The sequence below is a fragment of the Bombyx mori genome, chromosome 4 (assembly GCF_030269925.1).
Source record: "Bombyx mori chromosome 4, ASM3026992v2".
NCBI lineage: Eukaryota > Metazoa > Arthropoda > Insecta > Lepidoptera > Bombycidae > Bombyx > Bombyx mori.
Window position 1 is genome coordinate 4,200,589 of NC_085110.1, and position 15,298 is coordinate 4,215,886.

Sequence of the window (15,298 nt, forward strand, 5' to 3'; positions counted from 1 at the left end):
AATGAAAAAATACATAAGTATTATATATATTCTAAATTGTATAAATTTTATTTTTCGGTCATATGTAATCTAACAAAAATAAGCAACCTGAAGCGTCTGCCTCTTTTACATACATAAAAAAACACTTTGTTAATACTTATTTTTGATAAAATGTTTTATAGAATAATTATAGTTTAGTTATTTTTTTAATTAGTTTTTAATTAATTGTTCTGAGCTGTTTTTGATACAATTTATCTTCTTGTCGGACCGTTTGTTATTTAACTCAACTAAAACTTACAATTACCTCTATGAGGTATAATTAGCTTCGGTAATTATTATAACACATTCAATATAATAGATAGCTTAAACACAAAAAGAAATATAACTAGAAAAAGTAATTTATTTACATTTTCCGAGCGTAACCAAAGAACTCAAATGGCCACGATTCGTAATTGGAATAGCCCCGGGCAAGCGTTATTTATGTCCGCCATATTTCAAGCAAAGGGAAAACAAACATGCAGACAAGCACATTTAAATTGACTCAATGCAAATACGACTAATGTAATGCTTATTATGATGTTCTGTTTTATGGTTTTACGTTTGTAGCGTCTTGATTGGTGAAATGGGGTGTTTTTTTTTCTTTTTTATTTATTTTAACGATTTGGGGCTGATAAGATTTTTCATACGACCAAACTATTTTGTTTTGTTAAGAGCGCAATCCTGTGCCTACAAATAAATTAGGACGATAAAATACATTCGGCAAAGACTAAATGTAGGAATGAGTTTTTGGCGGCAGCGCAAGCAATGAATATGTCTCCATTCTTTTTTTTTATACGAGCATACCTTCCACCTGATGGTGAATGGTTAACGTCGTTAATGGACTTCAACAATGCCAGGGGAGGAGCGAAGCCGCTGCCTATTTATTTTGTTAATTTAGTGAATCTCCAAGCTTAAATGTGTAATAACGGTGGTTTAGCAAAGCTGTGAAAGTGCACAAGTGTGGGAAAATAACACAAAGCCACTGGGAGTGCTTTCTCGAATTCTTTCAAAAAGTCGTTATGTCTCAATAGATAACCACAATTTTACTAAGATTTTATGTCATCCCATCTCATCTCAATTGATTACAGTATCAAAATAAATCGACTTCATCTCACCTCGCTCCATATAATTGGTCAAGTAAGAATACGTACATATATGTGAATATTTTATCACTAAAGATATTAATCTCGACACTGGCAACAATGGCATCGCAAGAAGCCAATTGCCATACTTAAAAAATAAGAAGAAAAAAATCCCTGATTATTGTGTCTACGGTAGTCCGTCACTAAATCCCAATTGTCAATAATCTTTTTATAAAGTTTTTGTATCATACGAGCATGCACATTAAATTAAAAAGATTAATGCCACTTGCGCTTTACTCGTAACGTTAAATATATTCATAGTCAAGCGAACTTTAAGCTGAGTTATTTAGGAACTCGGTAAGGTATGTGCGGCTCGTGTATCGACTGGTCTCGTGTCTCGCAGCATGAACTAACGCCCACCTCTGTGTCGCGACACCTACTGTCCGTGCCGCTAAGTGTACTCAGTACGAGTTTTTTAACTTCTCGATCGCGTAAAAGTTAACTCAAATTTGTATGAGTTGTATGGAGTTACTCACTAAGTTTCTCGCCGGATCTTCTGAGTGGGTCGCGATTCCGATCCGGTAGTGGATTCAACGCTGCTCTTGCTAGGGCTAGTGTTGGCAATTCTCTCAGGTCGAGCCCGTGAGCTCACCTACCGGTCCGCGGGAATTGGAATAGTCTCTTAGGCTACCAACGATTAAGTAGGGAAAAATGTATGGAGTTAACGGCGCCCCTAGCGGCAAACAAAGGGAAGCTGTTCCAACTCCATACAAATTTGAGTTAACTTTCACGCGATCGAGAAGTTAAAAAACTCGCACGAAGCACATTGTACTACATACGTAGTTGTACGTAGATGTCTACTATCGTTGAAAAAAACGCTCATATGTGTAAAAGTTTGACTTACAAGGATTCTAGTCAAATTTACGAACATTTCCGTAGGTAAGTATTGAAAATAATAAATTAATACTTGGGCTCTTTCACCAAAGTAGGTATCTATCACCCGTCTATAATGAAAAATATCTCAAAGTAATGAGAACCTGAGAACTGTTAGATCCTGTACTCATCAAAATACTTTTCTACCACGAAACCATCTTAGAAAAACCATTTGAACATTACGGTACGGTACAGTAATGCAGCTGAGACATCTACTTTTTTTTTTTTTTTTTTCTCGGGCCGGGGGCCGAACCTCCTACGAGGTCCCCGCGCCTAGGGGGCGCGCGGGGTATGTGAGACTCAACGATCTGCAGGTGTTGAGAGCAGATCGCGGGCCCAAGGATTTTAGGGCCCACCCACTAAACGACTCCCCTGCACTCTTACACCCGACGTCCGATCTCCGTCCGGGGTCAGAACCCGTTCAGAGTAGGGGAGTTCCCGCGGTCAACACTACAACCAGACACGCGGCGCCACCCCGAGGACGCCCGACCGACGGGTCGTCGAGGCGATAGTCGACGACCAACGACGTCAGTCTCCGCGGTAACTGAGACATCTACTTACCTCAAGCACCTCATCAATTAAGGTAGCATCTCATTTTGTCTTTTCATTTCTTATATCTATTTTTTATATTTATTTATATTAAGTACATTAATAATATACTGGTACATTTAATTGTTTAAGATATTTATAAAAGCGATATTGGCAATAATATCATTGCAAGACTATTGCCATACTTAAAAAATAAATAAAAAATCTGGTGACTCGATAAAACTGAAATATCTGTTCAAATTATATAAACACGAAATCCAGCGGGAAGTCTTAGTAAATAATGAATTATAGTTATGTTTTAATATCAACAAGTATGAATATTGTTGTAATATTAATTCAATTGTCGCGACGGCCCACGTATGGTAATGACGACCGCGGGAGTCGACGCGTGTGACTCCATGCTGCGTGGCAGGCGATTGTAACCATAATGTACATAAATTTGTTTATAATCACATTTTATAATCGATTAATCTATTAATATCTAATTCTCTCTGTGTTTTTATCGTATTTAGCCTGGGGAGTGCTGTGAAGAATTGTTTGAGTAGATCCCTCCATTCATTTAATCTAAGTATATTTATTCATAGTGTTAAACTCTATTGGAGGAAATTTCATGCATGTGTTTTGGAGGCGTTGTGAATCGTCACCATTCTCGTCAAACTCAAGAGTTTAACGTGCGACCTGCAGTGCATTCCACAATCGAATCGCCTGGATGGTGAACAAGAGTTTTGTATTCGTCAATTTTCTTCCAATACATAATGGTTACCCTACGCAACACCTACTGACACTATGCGCGACACCCATGCTGTTATCGTTTCAAATCTACAAAGTCGAAAGATATTCAGATCATGCCCTAATGTATTCAGAATATAGTACATAATTTTGTGAATTTACGGCCTCTGTGAGACATTCTATAGTTAACAAAGTCGTTTTAAATATAAATTTAAGAACGGTACGTTTGTGAAATGAATTGTATTTATCATAATCTAAAGTTTTGTTGTTTGATACTAAAAGCAGCAACGGCTTGTAACAGTTGGGTTTACCTACAACTATGAATACTGTTTCAAGAATTACTCTTATTGATCACTTTGGGGGTACTGAGAATATTCTTTTATAGAAAATTAATTAAATTATTAATTTAACTGGGTCTTTACAACATGTATAAAAACATTAGAATTTTTAAGAGTGAAATTGACAGGATTTGAAATGACATGGACAACTTCAGAAAATACTTGGCAAATTATATTTTAAAAGTAGACAGTAGAATATTAAATTATTCTATAAAAGATCACATTAGTACGCCAAAATTTCTAAGTTTACAAATGGAAATACCTATATCTAAAGATATTGATAAACACAACTGCAGTATTCCTAAATAACATACATTTTATTGACTTAAAAATAAGTTTTCAATTAATATATCCTAAAAATTTCATATATTGGAAGGAGAATGTGGGAGAGCTTTAGATTTTTTCAGATTCTTCGGCAATTATTCTCAATGATAGACAAAATTATGATACATCTGATCGTTAGTGGTTAGAGAATGCTAAACCGCTACAGAACCCCAAAAGCTACCTTGGGACCTTGTTTATAAAATCACCCAGCACAAACCAATAAGAGCACTGAGCTCTCTCAACATACCCACCGATTTAAAACGGCCCAGTTCAAAATTAAGAATGAGCAAAGATAATTCGTGTTGTAAATTTTCCGTTAAAACATTTAAATATGTCTGCCGATTAGCTCCAACCTCCGAGACTAAGCGACCCTCTTCATTCAACACACGCTTTGGGGGAATAGCAATTTTCCGCTCGATTTACCAACAAAACGCATGCTTCATTATCACGAAAGCTGTAACATCGTTACCGGTCGCAGACAATATAAAACCGGGCTCCATTGTTGAGGTCTAATTAATTAACTTTAAACAAGGATGGTGATCTTTGAAAAGAAATTGATGGAAATTCGTACTCGGCGTAAAATCAACAATGCCCGTTTGTTTGGAAGGTTTACTTTGTTTGTTAAAGTGTATTGATTGAATTGATGAAACGACTGGGTTCCTTTATTTTAACGGTTCAGTGAATTTGATGGTAAAACAAATGTTTGTCCAGCAATAGCCGTGTTCAGTTATCGTTAACGAGATTTTAATGACAAAAATAAACTTTTTATAATATAAATGAGAGGATTAGGTCATAATCCATTCCGTGTGAAGCTGTTACCTGAGCCTATAGATATCTTAAGATATCTTAAGGAATGCCACCACTCAGTTTGAAACATTTTTACTTATTTATTACATTTAATGTAATATTTGCATTGGCGGACTTAATGCCTAAGAAATCATCTAGCGGTCACCCAAAGGGTGCATAATAAATAATGGTAAGTTCATTGATATATAAATTAAAATACAAATACATACACAAAAATACGTAAATACCATATACCATATACAAGTGTCACTATAGGTATATTTACATATACATACATATATAAATATATAGGTTACTAACGACCCGCCCTCGCATCGATTCGGAAGCTGTAATTTATTATTGATTTGTCCACTATTTAATGGATGTTATTATACATATAAACCTTCCTCTTTAATCACTCTAAACCGCTTCTTAATCTGTTGCGTAGTTTTAAAGATTTAAGCATACATAGGGATATAGGGACAGAGAAAGCGACTTTGTTTTATATAATACTATGTAGTGACAGTAAAACAATATTCAAGGGAATATATTAAAAATGTGTGCGTGTACTAGTGTACACACGTAAGAAGTGAAACATTAATGCTATCCCTACTCCGTTGGAGAAAGTGAAAGTACTCTTCGTCTGAACCAACCGTGGTAGGGGCAAGAAAAAGATGGCGCGTAACGGAAAAATGTGACGCGTAACCGAAAAATGTGACGGTAAATTTTTTTCCAACGCCGATAAGGAAGTTTCACTTCAACAAGGGAATATATTAACAAAAACTTAATAAATTACAACATTAAACAAAACATAGGGTCAAAGTCTTAATTTGTATTAACAGCTGGTCTATCTTTTATACCGGAACGCAGGACTGTCTCGCGGCAGAAATAGGCACAATAAGTTTATAATATGCCCCAACCACCGTGAATGCCTGCCACAGTAGCATGCTAGTATACTAATAATTCAAAAGAATGCAGTCCATTTTCCGGGGAATCCCTTTTTTTTCTTTTTTCCCACCTAAGCTGATGGTCTTGAAAGACCATTTCAGCGTAACCCTATCAAGTAGGTGAGCTCACGGGGCTCCCCCACTGAGTTTCTCGCCGGATCTTCTGAGTGGGTCGCGTTTCCGATCCGGTGGTAGATTCTGCGAAGCACTGCTCTTGCTAGGGTAAGTGCTAGCAACATCGTCAGGTTCGAGCCCCGTTCTTTTTTTTCCTACCTTTGCTCATAGCCTTGAGAGGCTATTTCAGCTTCACCCTAACGTGTGTAGGTGAGCTCACGGGCCTCAAACCGGAGTGTCGGTTCGGAGATCGGAAACGAGACCCACTGAGAAGATCCCGAGAAACTCAGTGGGCTGTGTCTATGGGTTTATTTACTCGCCGAGCCCTCCGCGGGAAGCGACGGGTTCGAAGAAGAATGAATCCCTTAATCCCCTTTTAAGACATCCACAGGAATAGCTGGAATAGTGCTATTGCAATAATTTGAATTAAAAAATTCCATGTGTTTTTCACTACGTAACAAACAATTATGAAAAAGTGTTTTCATAGAGCCAATCGTCCTACATAATTTCATTAAGTAAATTACAATTGATTTGTGATGTAATGTGTTTTTTGGTGACGAAGCAAATAAATTATAAGTCAGGTTATCTCATTACAATATAGCTTCTGAAATTGATTTTTATTGTAATGTAAATGGGGATCCCAGAGTCATGAGGTCGAAGCCTCCGTTACATTAGAGGTACATAATATATATTTCTTACTCTTTAAACGGATAATGCCTTCTAAGCAGAAACAAAAATGAAAATTGTACTAATCTGCCCGAAATATGCCCAAAGCACTAGGATTTATATCCTTGATGTTTGTGCATAATCCGTTAAAAATAGCGTAGTATTTTTGGTAGGTACAAAAAAGCGATTGTAAATAGAATATATAAATTACCAACCGCCGCCGTCATTCTAGAAATAGATCAATGTAACTGTCTGGTTGTGTGTATCACGACGGCACACCCCGAGTGTAAGGGCGTGGTCGCACCCTGCTAGTCATCGTCGGCCGATTACAGCGCCACGCCTTCTGCTTGAATCACTGCCACGATATCATTACTGGCAACTTTACAGCAAACACGTATTAATGTCTCGCTTTTGTTTGGCTATTTCCGCTTTCGACCAGTCAAATATTTTTTGTTTATTTTTAATAACTACCGAATAATGATTGCTCGTTTTATTTTAGGAAATACACACAATGGAATAGTTAAAAGACGTAATAACTTTTTCACGGTCTATCGCGTTGCTGTTAATGGTACCGAGAGCTCCTCATAAAATCGACATTCACATCGAGTATTAAAAGATGCACTAGGAAATAAAGCATAAATACTCGTATATCTATCTACCCGAATTAGTTTGACAAGTCCATTCAGCATATAACGTCATCCGATTTTTTTTATTGCCCTTGTAGGCAGACGAGCATTTTTTTTATTGCTTAGATGGGTGGACGAGCTCACAGCCCACCTGGTGTTAAGTGGTTACTGGAGATATCGATATTTATCATAGACATCTACAACGTAAATGCGCCACCCACCTTGAGATTTAAGTTCTAAAGTCTCAAGTATAGTTACAACGGCTGCCCCACCCTTCAAACCGAAACGCATTACTGCTTCACGGCAGAAATAGACAGGGCGGTGGTACCTACCCGCGCAGACTCACAAGAGGTCCTACCACCAGTAATTACGAAAATTATAATTTTGCGGGTTTGATTTAATTGCATACGGCCCACTTGATGGTGAGTGGTTACCGTCGCCCATGGACGTCAGCAATGCCAGGCCCTGAGCCAAGCCGCTACCTACCTTTTTTCCCTATCTATTCTCTGGTAGCCTAAGGGTCTATTTCAGCTACGCCCGGACGAGTAAGAGAGCTCACGGGCTCAACCTGAGAGAATTTGCTAATACTAGCCCTTGCAACCGCAGTGCTTCGCAGAGTCTACCGCCGGATTGTAGTCACGACCCTCGTAAGATCCGGCGAGAAACTCAGTGGGTGCTACCTACCATTAAGTACTCTCAGAGCCTCGTTTGAAGAAGGAATTTAATACGAAAATAATATGACATATACCATTTATAGTTAAAGTCTTTAAGGCTTCGGTAGCCTAATAATATAAGGTAGGTCCTGAGCTCTTCCACCGACCTAGGCAATAAAAAAAGATCGGTTCGGGAAAGTTCGGGTTTTGAATTACGGCCTACACGGATAGGAAACGCCATCTTGCTCTTTCTTGTCGCAAATCATTCGTGCGCTCTAAAAGATAATAATTGTTTACCAATATTATTAAGATCCTGCTTCGAAAGTGTGTGATAATGAATTTAATAACCGGACGATGAGCTGTTTTGCCCTATTAGTATAATGTCAAAAGACTGCTTTCAATTACGTAGGTACATTATTTTTGATATCTAAATATACTAGAGGTCCCGCAGTAGTCGAAATTCGACTATAATTCATTGGAATTGTAAGTTTGTACTCTATTATGATTGTATTTCATACTTCTATAATCACATATTTCGCCAAGACTATACTATAAAAAATATTAACAAAGACAAACAATATTTAATCTATTCTCAATTTGACAACAGACGTCAAGAACAAAAGTTTGACAATAAATAGTATGCATGCGTGTGTGCGTCAAATACATGGTATGTAGTGTGTGTAATGTTTTCTTTATTGATTTAATGTATCTTTTATGCATTATTTAAAAAAAATATTAGCATTGTGCACTTCTTCTCTATATTCTCTATAAGTGTGGAAAATTTCATACTCCTCCGTCCGCGTAATTTTCGTAAAAAGGGATACAAAGTTTTTGCTTCACGTATTAATATATATATATGCTTTGCAAGTAAACCGATACGAATAAAAATGTTTTGATGAAATTGTGCAACCAACTGCAAAATCGATTGCGTTTGCTACATTTGATATGCTTGAAGTATTTTTGTAACAAGGAAACGCCTCTTTCCGATTACTAGTGTTCGCCAAATGATCGAATACCGATCATAATCGAAATAAAGAAGAAAATTAGTTGACAAGCATTGGAGATTGTGGTACGAAACTTTTGTCTTTAATTCTCTATATATTTATGGACTTAGAATATGTATACATGAGTTATACCTAATCCTGTGTTGAAGTTTCAACAAATCAAAATTGAAAATAGATACGTTATATTCTAACCATAGACCTCGTTCTAACGCAGCAAACTGACAATCTGTTGACAATCTAGGCGACGATAATACGTAATTGTTTTAGAAATTATAGAGCAAATTTTGTAAATATAATGCAAAACTCAACTAGAGTGCGCGTGGGCTGACGTTGTTCCGCTTCACGTAGCTTTTTTTAATGTGTATATGGATTTTCGGGAATGAATATTTCCTACGTTAGAACTCCCGATAGACTTTAAGAATATTTTTTTTATATTTTTATTCATTAATCTACAATAAATACATATTTGCAGGGTGCCAGTAATTATCCTATAATTTTATTTATTTTAAAACGCTTTTATAAATAATCGTTTATAATGTAAAAAATGCTAAATGGTCAATAATCTCATAATTCATCTGATCTTGAGTGATTACAGAAGCAACCAATAGATATTATAACTTGAATGCTGAATCAAGTCGATATCTCAATTATCATTTTATAGCCGTTGATCTATGCTTCAAATCAAAACGCATGTTTGCATTACGGCAGACATGGGACAGTATGGTGGTTGGTATCTACCCGTGAGGACTCGCAATACGCCCTACCACCACTAAAGATCAGTTGGCGATCGCGGCATCTTGGTCTAGCTCTCAGAGAATCCTGGTCACGACCTTATGGATCCATCAGATCTATTGACTCTTGCATTCAGCTTCAGCTTCAGCTCTAACACTAGCTTAAGGCTTAGATACCGATCTTCTTTCTTTTTCTTTTTCCTACCTGTGCTGATAGCCTTGAGAGATTATTTCAGCTCCTCCTTGACGTGTAGGTGAGCTAACGGTGCTCAAGCCGGAAGTGTTACTAACACTGGCCCTAGCAAGAGTAGTGCTTCACAGAATCTAACACCGGATCGGAAACGCGACCCACTGAGAAGATCCGGCGAGAAACTCAGTGGGTCGGGTCTATGGGTTAATTTACTCGTCGAGCCCTTCGTCGCAAGCGACAGGGCGGTGACTGGTGCTTGAAGTCTGATCTTCACTCTTGTATATTAGTATTAATCTATCCTGTCCCCTGCTCTTGTTAATAGTTAACCTTGGTTATCGAACGAACTTTTGTGTACTTCGTATATTTTTACCTATTCGATATTACGACATATAAAGTTCCAAATAATTCCAAACGCGGAATTACAAGTAGTACCTATGTGTACCGAGTACTTGGGTAGCAATATTATGATCATATCATCATTACATATACGTTCCGATTTAAAGTGTGGTACAGTCGTTACACCATATAACCCAGAGAAAAACATCATTCAATACCAGGCAAGCCATTACCTAGGCCGTCCATTAAATAAAGGGTATTAAAAACAAGATTGATATTTCGAAAATGTATAATTTTCATATTTATCTACATATAAACACGTGTACGATATTGCTACATCACGCTTACAATTAAGAGACCAGTGCATTATAAATTTGAATAATCATTCATTAAGTATATGTTTTTTTTTTATAATAAAAACCCCTCAACCCATAGTCTTTGGCACAACATCTTTGAATGAGACAAAGACTGCATACACTAATTTCTTTACCTAAGAAAATTGCAACAAAAATATTGTTCAAAACCAATTAAAGTTTGATCAAACTCGAGTATCAATAAAGTTTATTGAAAAACTATTAACTAAATAATATTTTGTTTACAGGAACCTATTTTTTATTCTGAAATAAATTGCTTGTTTTTTTTTTACTATTTATATACATATATGTATAAACAAAACTTAAATTATTTAAAGATCATACGTAACTTCATCCTTTACGACAATAATGATTCTTTTGTTCTTAAATATCAACCAATCGCAAATATGTTTGCAAGGATGTCATTGAAAAATACTCGTAATAATATCAAACGAAATTTAAAAACTAAAATCAACCGACAAAATTGCCTATTAACTATTGTCATATGTTATGCCTATATTATATCCAATATGACACTATATTTTTTACCGTTTTAGTTTTTTTTTTTGGCTGCGCAGTCCTTTTTTTACTATTTTGTAATTGTGTATTTATTTTTACTAAACCTCACCTAGAGACAGCAACCAAAAAAAAATATTTATGACAAATCAATTACATATAATAACATGTTAAACAAAGTTCCTCTTGAACTTTTTTTTATATATGCCCTTGGTACGTACACGAGGAGCATACGATATAGAGCAACTATAACTTAGGGTAACATAATATTACAAATATTACAAGCCCTATTCATCATTAAATCAATAAAATTATAATATATAATATACTAGTATAATTACATATGGTATAATTATACTAGGTACTATATTTATACTATACTTTATAAAATATAATAAAACTATATAAACGTTTACAATGCTTTGCAAATAATTTGAATTGCGATTATTGGAATATTATCGATACAAAACAATTCTATAATATTAATATCGATAAAATTTTACCAGTTCAAAACCATACGCACATTGTAATAAAGGCTATTGTTGCTCACCCTATTTGATAAAATAAACAATTGACGAACATAATACTAAGTAAAGAGAATCGAATTTCGTTATTGAAAAACGAGGCCTTAATAATATTATTAAATAAATTAAAATTAATAATCACACAGTTACGTACCTATTATTTTTGTAACTATTAAAAGAATATAGAGATATTTAAAAGAATAGCTTACAAAAAAATTGACTACACCTTAAAGATTACGAGAACGAAAATTAATCATCCTAATTAACACTTAAAAAATGAGTATTGAATTACATTTTTTTTTTCTTTTTTTCAAGTCCGAAATTCGGTGGTTATGATATCAATGACTAAATTTTATTTACATTAATCGAAAAAAAAATCGCGACAAACAATGCGAATGCCATTTTTCATGACAAATTTTGAAGAGATCGCTCACTGCGCACACTTTCAAACTAATTAAATAAGAAACGCAATAAAAAAACACGTATTGAAGATTATAGTATCGTATTGATTTTAATAATTGTATAATTTCTTTTTTGCAAGTTCTTATAAAATCAACAGTGGTTTGTGTTCAAATTGTAAAGAGCCTTGTGTGTACCAGAAGTAGGTAGGTGTATTATGAATTTCATTGAAACGCTGAGTTCATTACAAACGACAAGACAGTCTCACTTAATTTATATTATAAGTCGGTCGTATTGATACAATGTATCTTAGAAAAATATTTGAAAATAATAATAGACATGTAAACAATAGTTTTCATTGGCATTCAAATATACAAAATTATTGAAAAAAAAAAGAGATGAAAAAATCTAAATTATTTGTTCGTTCTATGGCACACGTTTTAGATTAAATTGATTGTTTTAATTTCACTCGCGTAGTGAGAATTGAGACACGGAAATAACCATGCTCTATTAAGGAAGTTATATATTTTTAAGTGTCATGGCCGCCTCTATAATTCCTACAGCTATTAATTAATTTACTTGTAGCACAGCCCTAATAACTATGGTACAATAAATCACATTCCATTAACGTTGGTACCCCTAAATTCACCACATGAATAGTGTGGATTTCAATAAATTGTAAGTATAGGTACTAGGAATTTGGTCGAAAATTTGTAATGACAAAAAATTGATGACGATTTTAAAACGACTCCACATCTTATTCTAACTCCATTTATTCGTTTATAATCGATTGTGACTTCACTAGTGATTTTACAAAGGGATTATTAAAATTACTTTTTTTTTTACGATATTTCAAAATGAACTTTTGTCATTTGAGTACGAAGATTCTTATCAGCTAGTCCTATGTATATATAACAAATTGTTATTAAAAATATACTTTCTCTATAATGAGTAACTACCTCAACCAAATCCTTTCACACGCTTCAAATCCTGAGTTCGTATAAGTCCTATTAAACTTCTACTTTAAATTATGCACTAATTAATTGAACTTAAAAAATTCTCCGATTTTAATATTAAGAACGGGAAGTTCAAAGAGCCAACGCTTCACAAGAACAACCAACATCAACTTGGTTAAATTTAATTTAGAAAAAAGTCTAATTGCGTCTATACAATGGCGGATCCAGGGGGAGGGTCACGGGGGTCATGACCACCCCCTGGGCTGGGTCCAGGACTTAGGTGGACCACTAATTGAATATAATGATTTTATTTATATATTTTGTCACCATACAGATTTTATGTAACTACATACCTTCAATATTTAATTAATTTAATATAATATAATAACTTTGTATAATGGCAAACGTTTGGGAACGAACGCATCTAAATTTGACTATGTGACCCCCTCCTGGCGCCAAAGCTGGATCCGCCCTTGCGTCTATAATCGTAACAGTTAGAACATTATGCGAAAAGTGAGGCACTTCGGTCATGTTACGGGTGGATACAATCGAATTCAAAAGGTAATTTTCCTTCCTCACCGGAATTAATTATTGTCAGTTGTGTATATTTCTTTTAAATTAAGCATCATCAATCATTTAACATTGTATAAAGGTTATTAAGGTTTAAATTCCTGTTCCATTACAAGATGTAATAAATATTTGATGATCCGTACTATAATTTGATGCGAATATTTTTAAACACTTTTACGTAATCGATTAGATTTTTTTTAACACATATCAGTCACCCCGTCACTAAATTCATTCGCAAACAATTGACAAAGTGCAAGACTTAAACATATGCATTTACTTCTATTATAGTTCGTAAAAGATAATGTTGAAAGAGAAAATTACCGAATATGGATAAGGTAACAACGACTCTATAATCATTTAGTACAGAAAAATCGACCTAAATCAATATGGATCTAGAGTAGTAAAATATTTTAAAGAAAAAACTTGTCGTACCGATCCTACCAGATTTTTGTTTCTAAGTGAAACAAATTATTATCCAATCGGTACGAAAACTCTTTCGAACGTTTTTTTTTTCTTTTCAAATTTATTACAATTCTATAATTCTTCTATGAGAGATTAGAAACCTACCTAAACCTCAAATCCTTAATGCAAAGGAGTTTAATGTGAAATCTACATATTCACGTACCAAAGTAATCAAAATATATTATAGTAATATATGTACACTATATTAACTAATAATTATCATATTAACTATAAGTACTACATTCATAAAATCTTAAAGTGAAATCGCCAATATAAGGCGTATTTAAACATACGCTATCACACAAAACAAAAAAAACAAAAACACTTTCCGTTGGTCGTGGTTATGCAAGAAAGATCCAATCAACAACACTAGCCGAAAGTGTTGACCACATCAAAACAGTCCTTCAAATCGTGACTTCAGCTTCGGGATAATCGTTTTTGACTAATTCATCATTAGAAATAAATATTTGAATGATAACCCTCAAAGCTACCCAATCGTACGCACAAAACACGCTTCAACATTTCCATATTCCATTCTCATCATTGATCACGACATATCGTCTTTTCGCATTAAAAGTGTACTACATATTTCCAAAAATATTCGAAATTGAGTTAATATGCGGAACCATTTGGTATCACCAGTATTTTTCGCATAAATACTGTCAAAAGAGCGAAGTTTAGTTTTAGTTTTTTTTTTTATTTACCTATATTTTGACTACTATTAACAAAATTAATACATAATTTTATCTTACTTTTAAAAGACAGATAATGCAACTCGTAAAAACTAAAAAATAAATGTTGCAAAGATGATAAATATTAAAAATATCATATGTTAATAATAAACCTTTAAAACAGTCTCCTGTAAAATTTTGCAAGCTTTGAGATTATACAGTTTAAATGCGAGAAGACGATATTTACTGTACGATCTGTGTGCTTAGTGCGAGTTTTTAACGTTCTCTATAGCGTAAAAGTTAGATCCAATTTGTATGGAACCGGATCGTTTGCCTAAGTTCGCCGCTAGGGGCGCTGTACCAACTGCATACAAAATTGGGTTAACTTTTACGCTATCGAGAACGTTAAAAAAATCGCACTAAGCACACTGTTAGTTGGGTTGGTTCTTTCTTGCATTGAAACCAAGAATGATTGTCCTCACGTCAATGTTAGAGCAACCTCGGTCCCGCTACAGCACGAGAGCTGATTCCGGAGCGAGCGCCAGCTTCTGTCGCTATGTGGGCAGCGCGACACGAGCCGCCGCGTGCCTCCGCACCAACTCGCACACCGTGATGGCCACTTGCACGGTACCCTTACCTTCCAAGACGTCGGCAGCGCAACACATCAGTTTCTGTGTAAAGACAACATAAAAATTTTCATGATTAGTCACATTTAATTGGCGCCAGTAATGAAGTCACGGCACTACTTTTGGATTCCGTTTTTTTTTATTGCTAATAACACGAGCTCACAGTCCACCTGGTGTTAAGTGGTTACTGGAGCC

At 35.0% G+C, this 15,298-nt stretch overlaps 1 protein-coding gene and 1 long non-coding RNA gene across 3 annotated transcripts in view; one reads left to right on the forward strand and one right to left on the reverse strand.

Annotated features, from left to right (window-relative positions):
* The window catches only part of LOC134198741 (uncharacterized), a 434,518-nt gene that overhangs the window by 139,928 nt on the left and 279,292 nt on the right, over positions 1-15,298 (forward strand). The gene's annotated exons all lie outside the window — the stretch shown is intronic.
* LOC101736598 (leucine-rich repeat and calponin homology domain-containing protein) overlaps positions 10,298-15,298 on the reverse strand; it is a 76,379-nt gene continuing 71,378 nt past the window's right edge. For both annotated transcript variants that reach the window (XM_062668082.1, XM_038021829.2), the window contains one exon: positions 10,298-15,148. In XM_062668082.1, the coding sequence (XP_062524066.1) occupies positions 15,032-15,148 (117 nt within the window). In that variant the 3' untranslated portion in view covers positions 10,298-15,031. The remainder of the gene's footprint in view (positions 15,149-15,298) is intronic.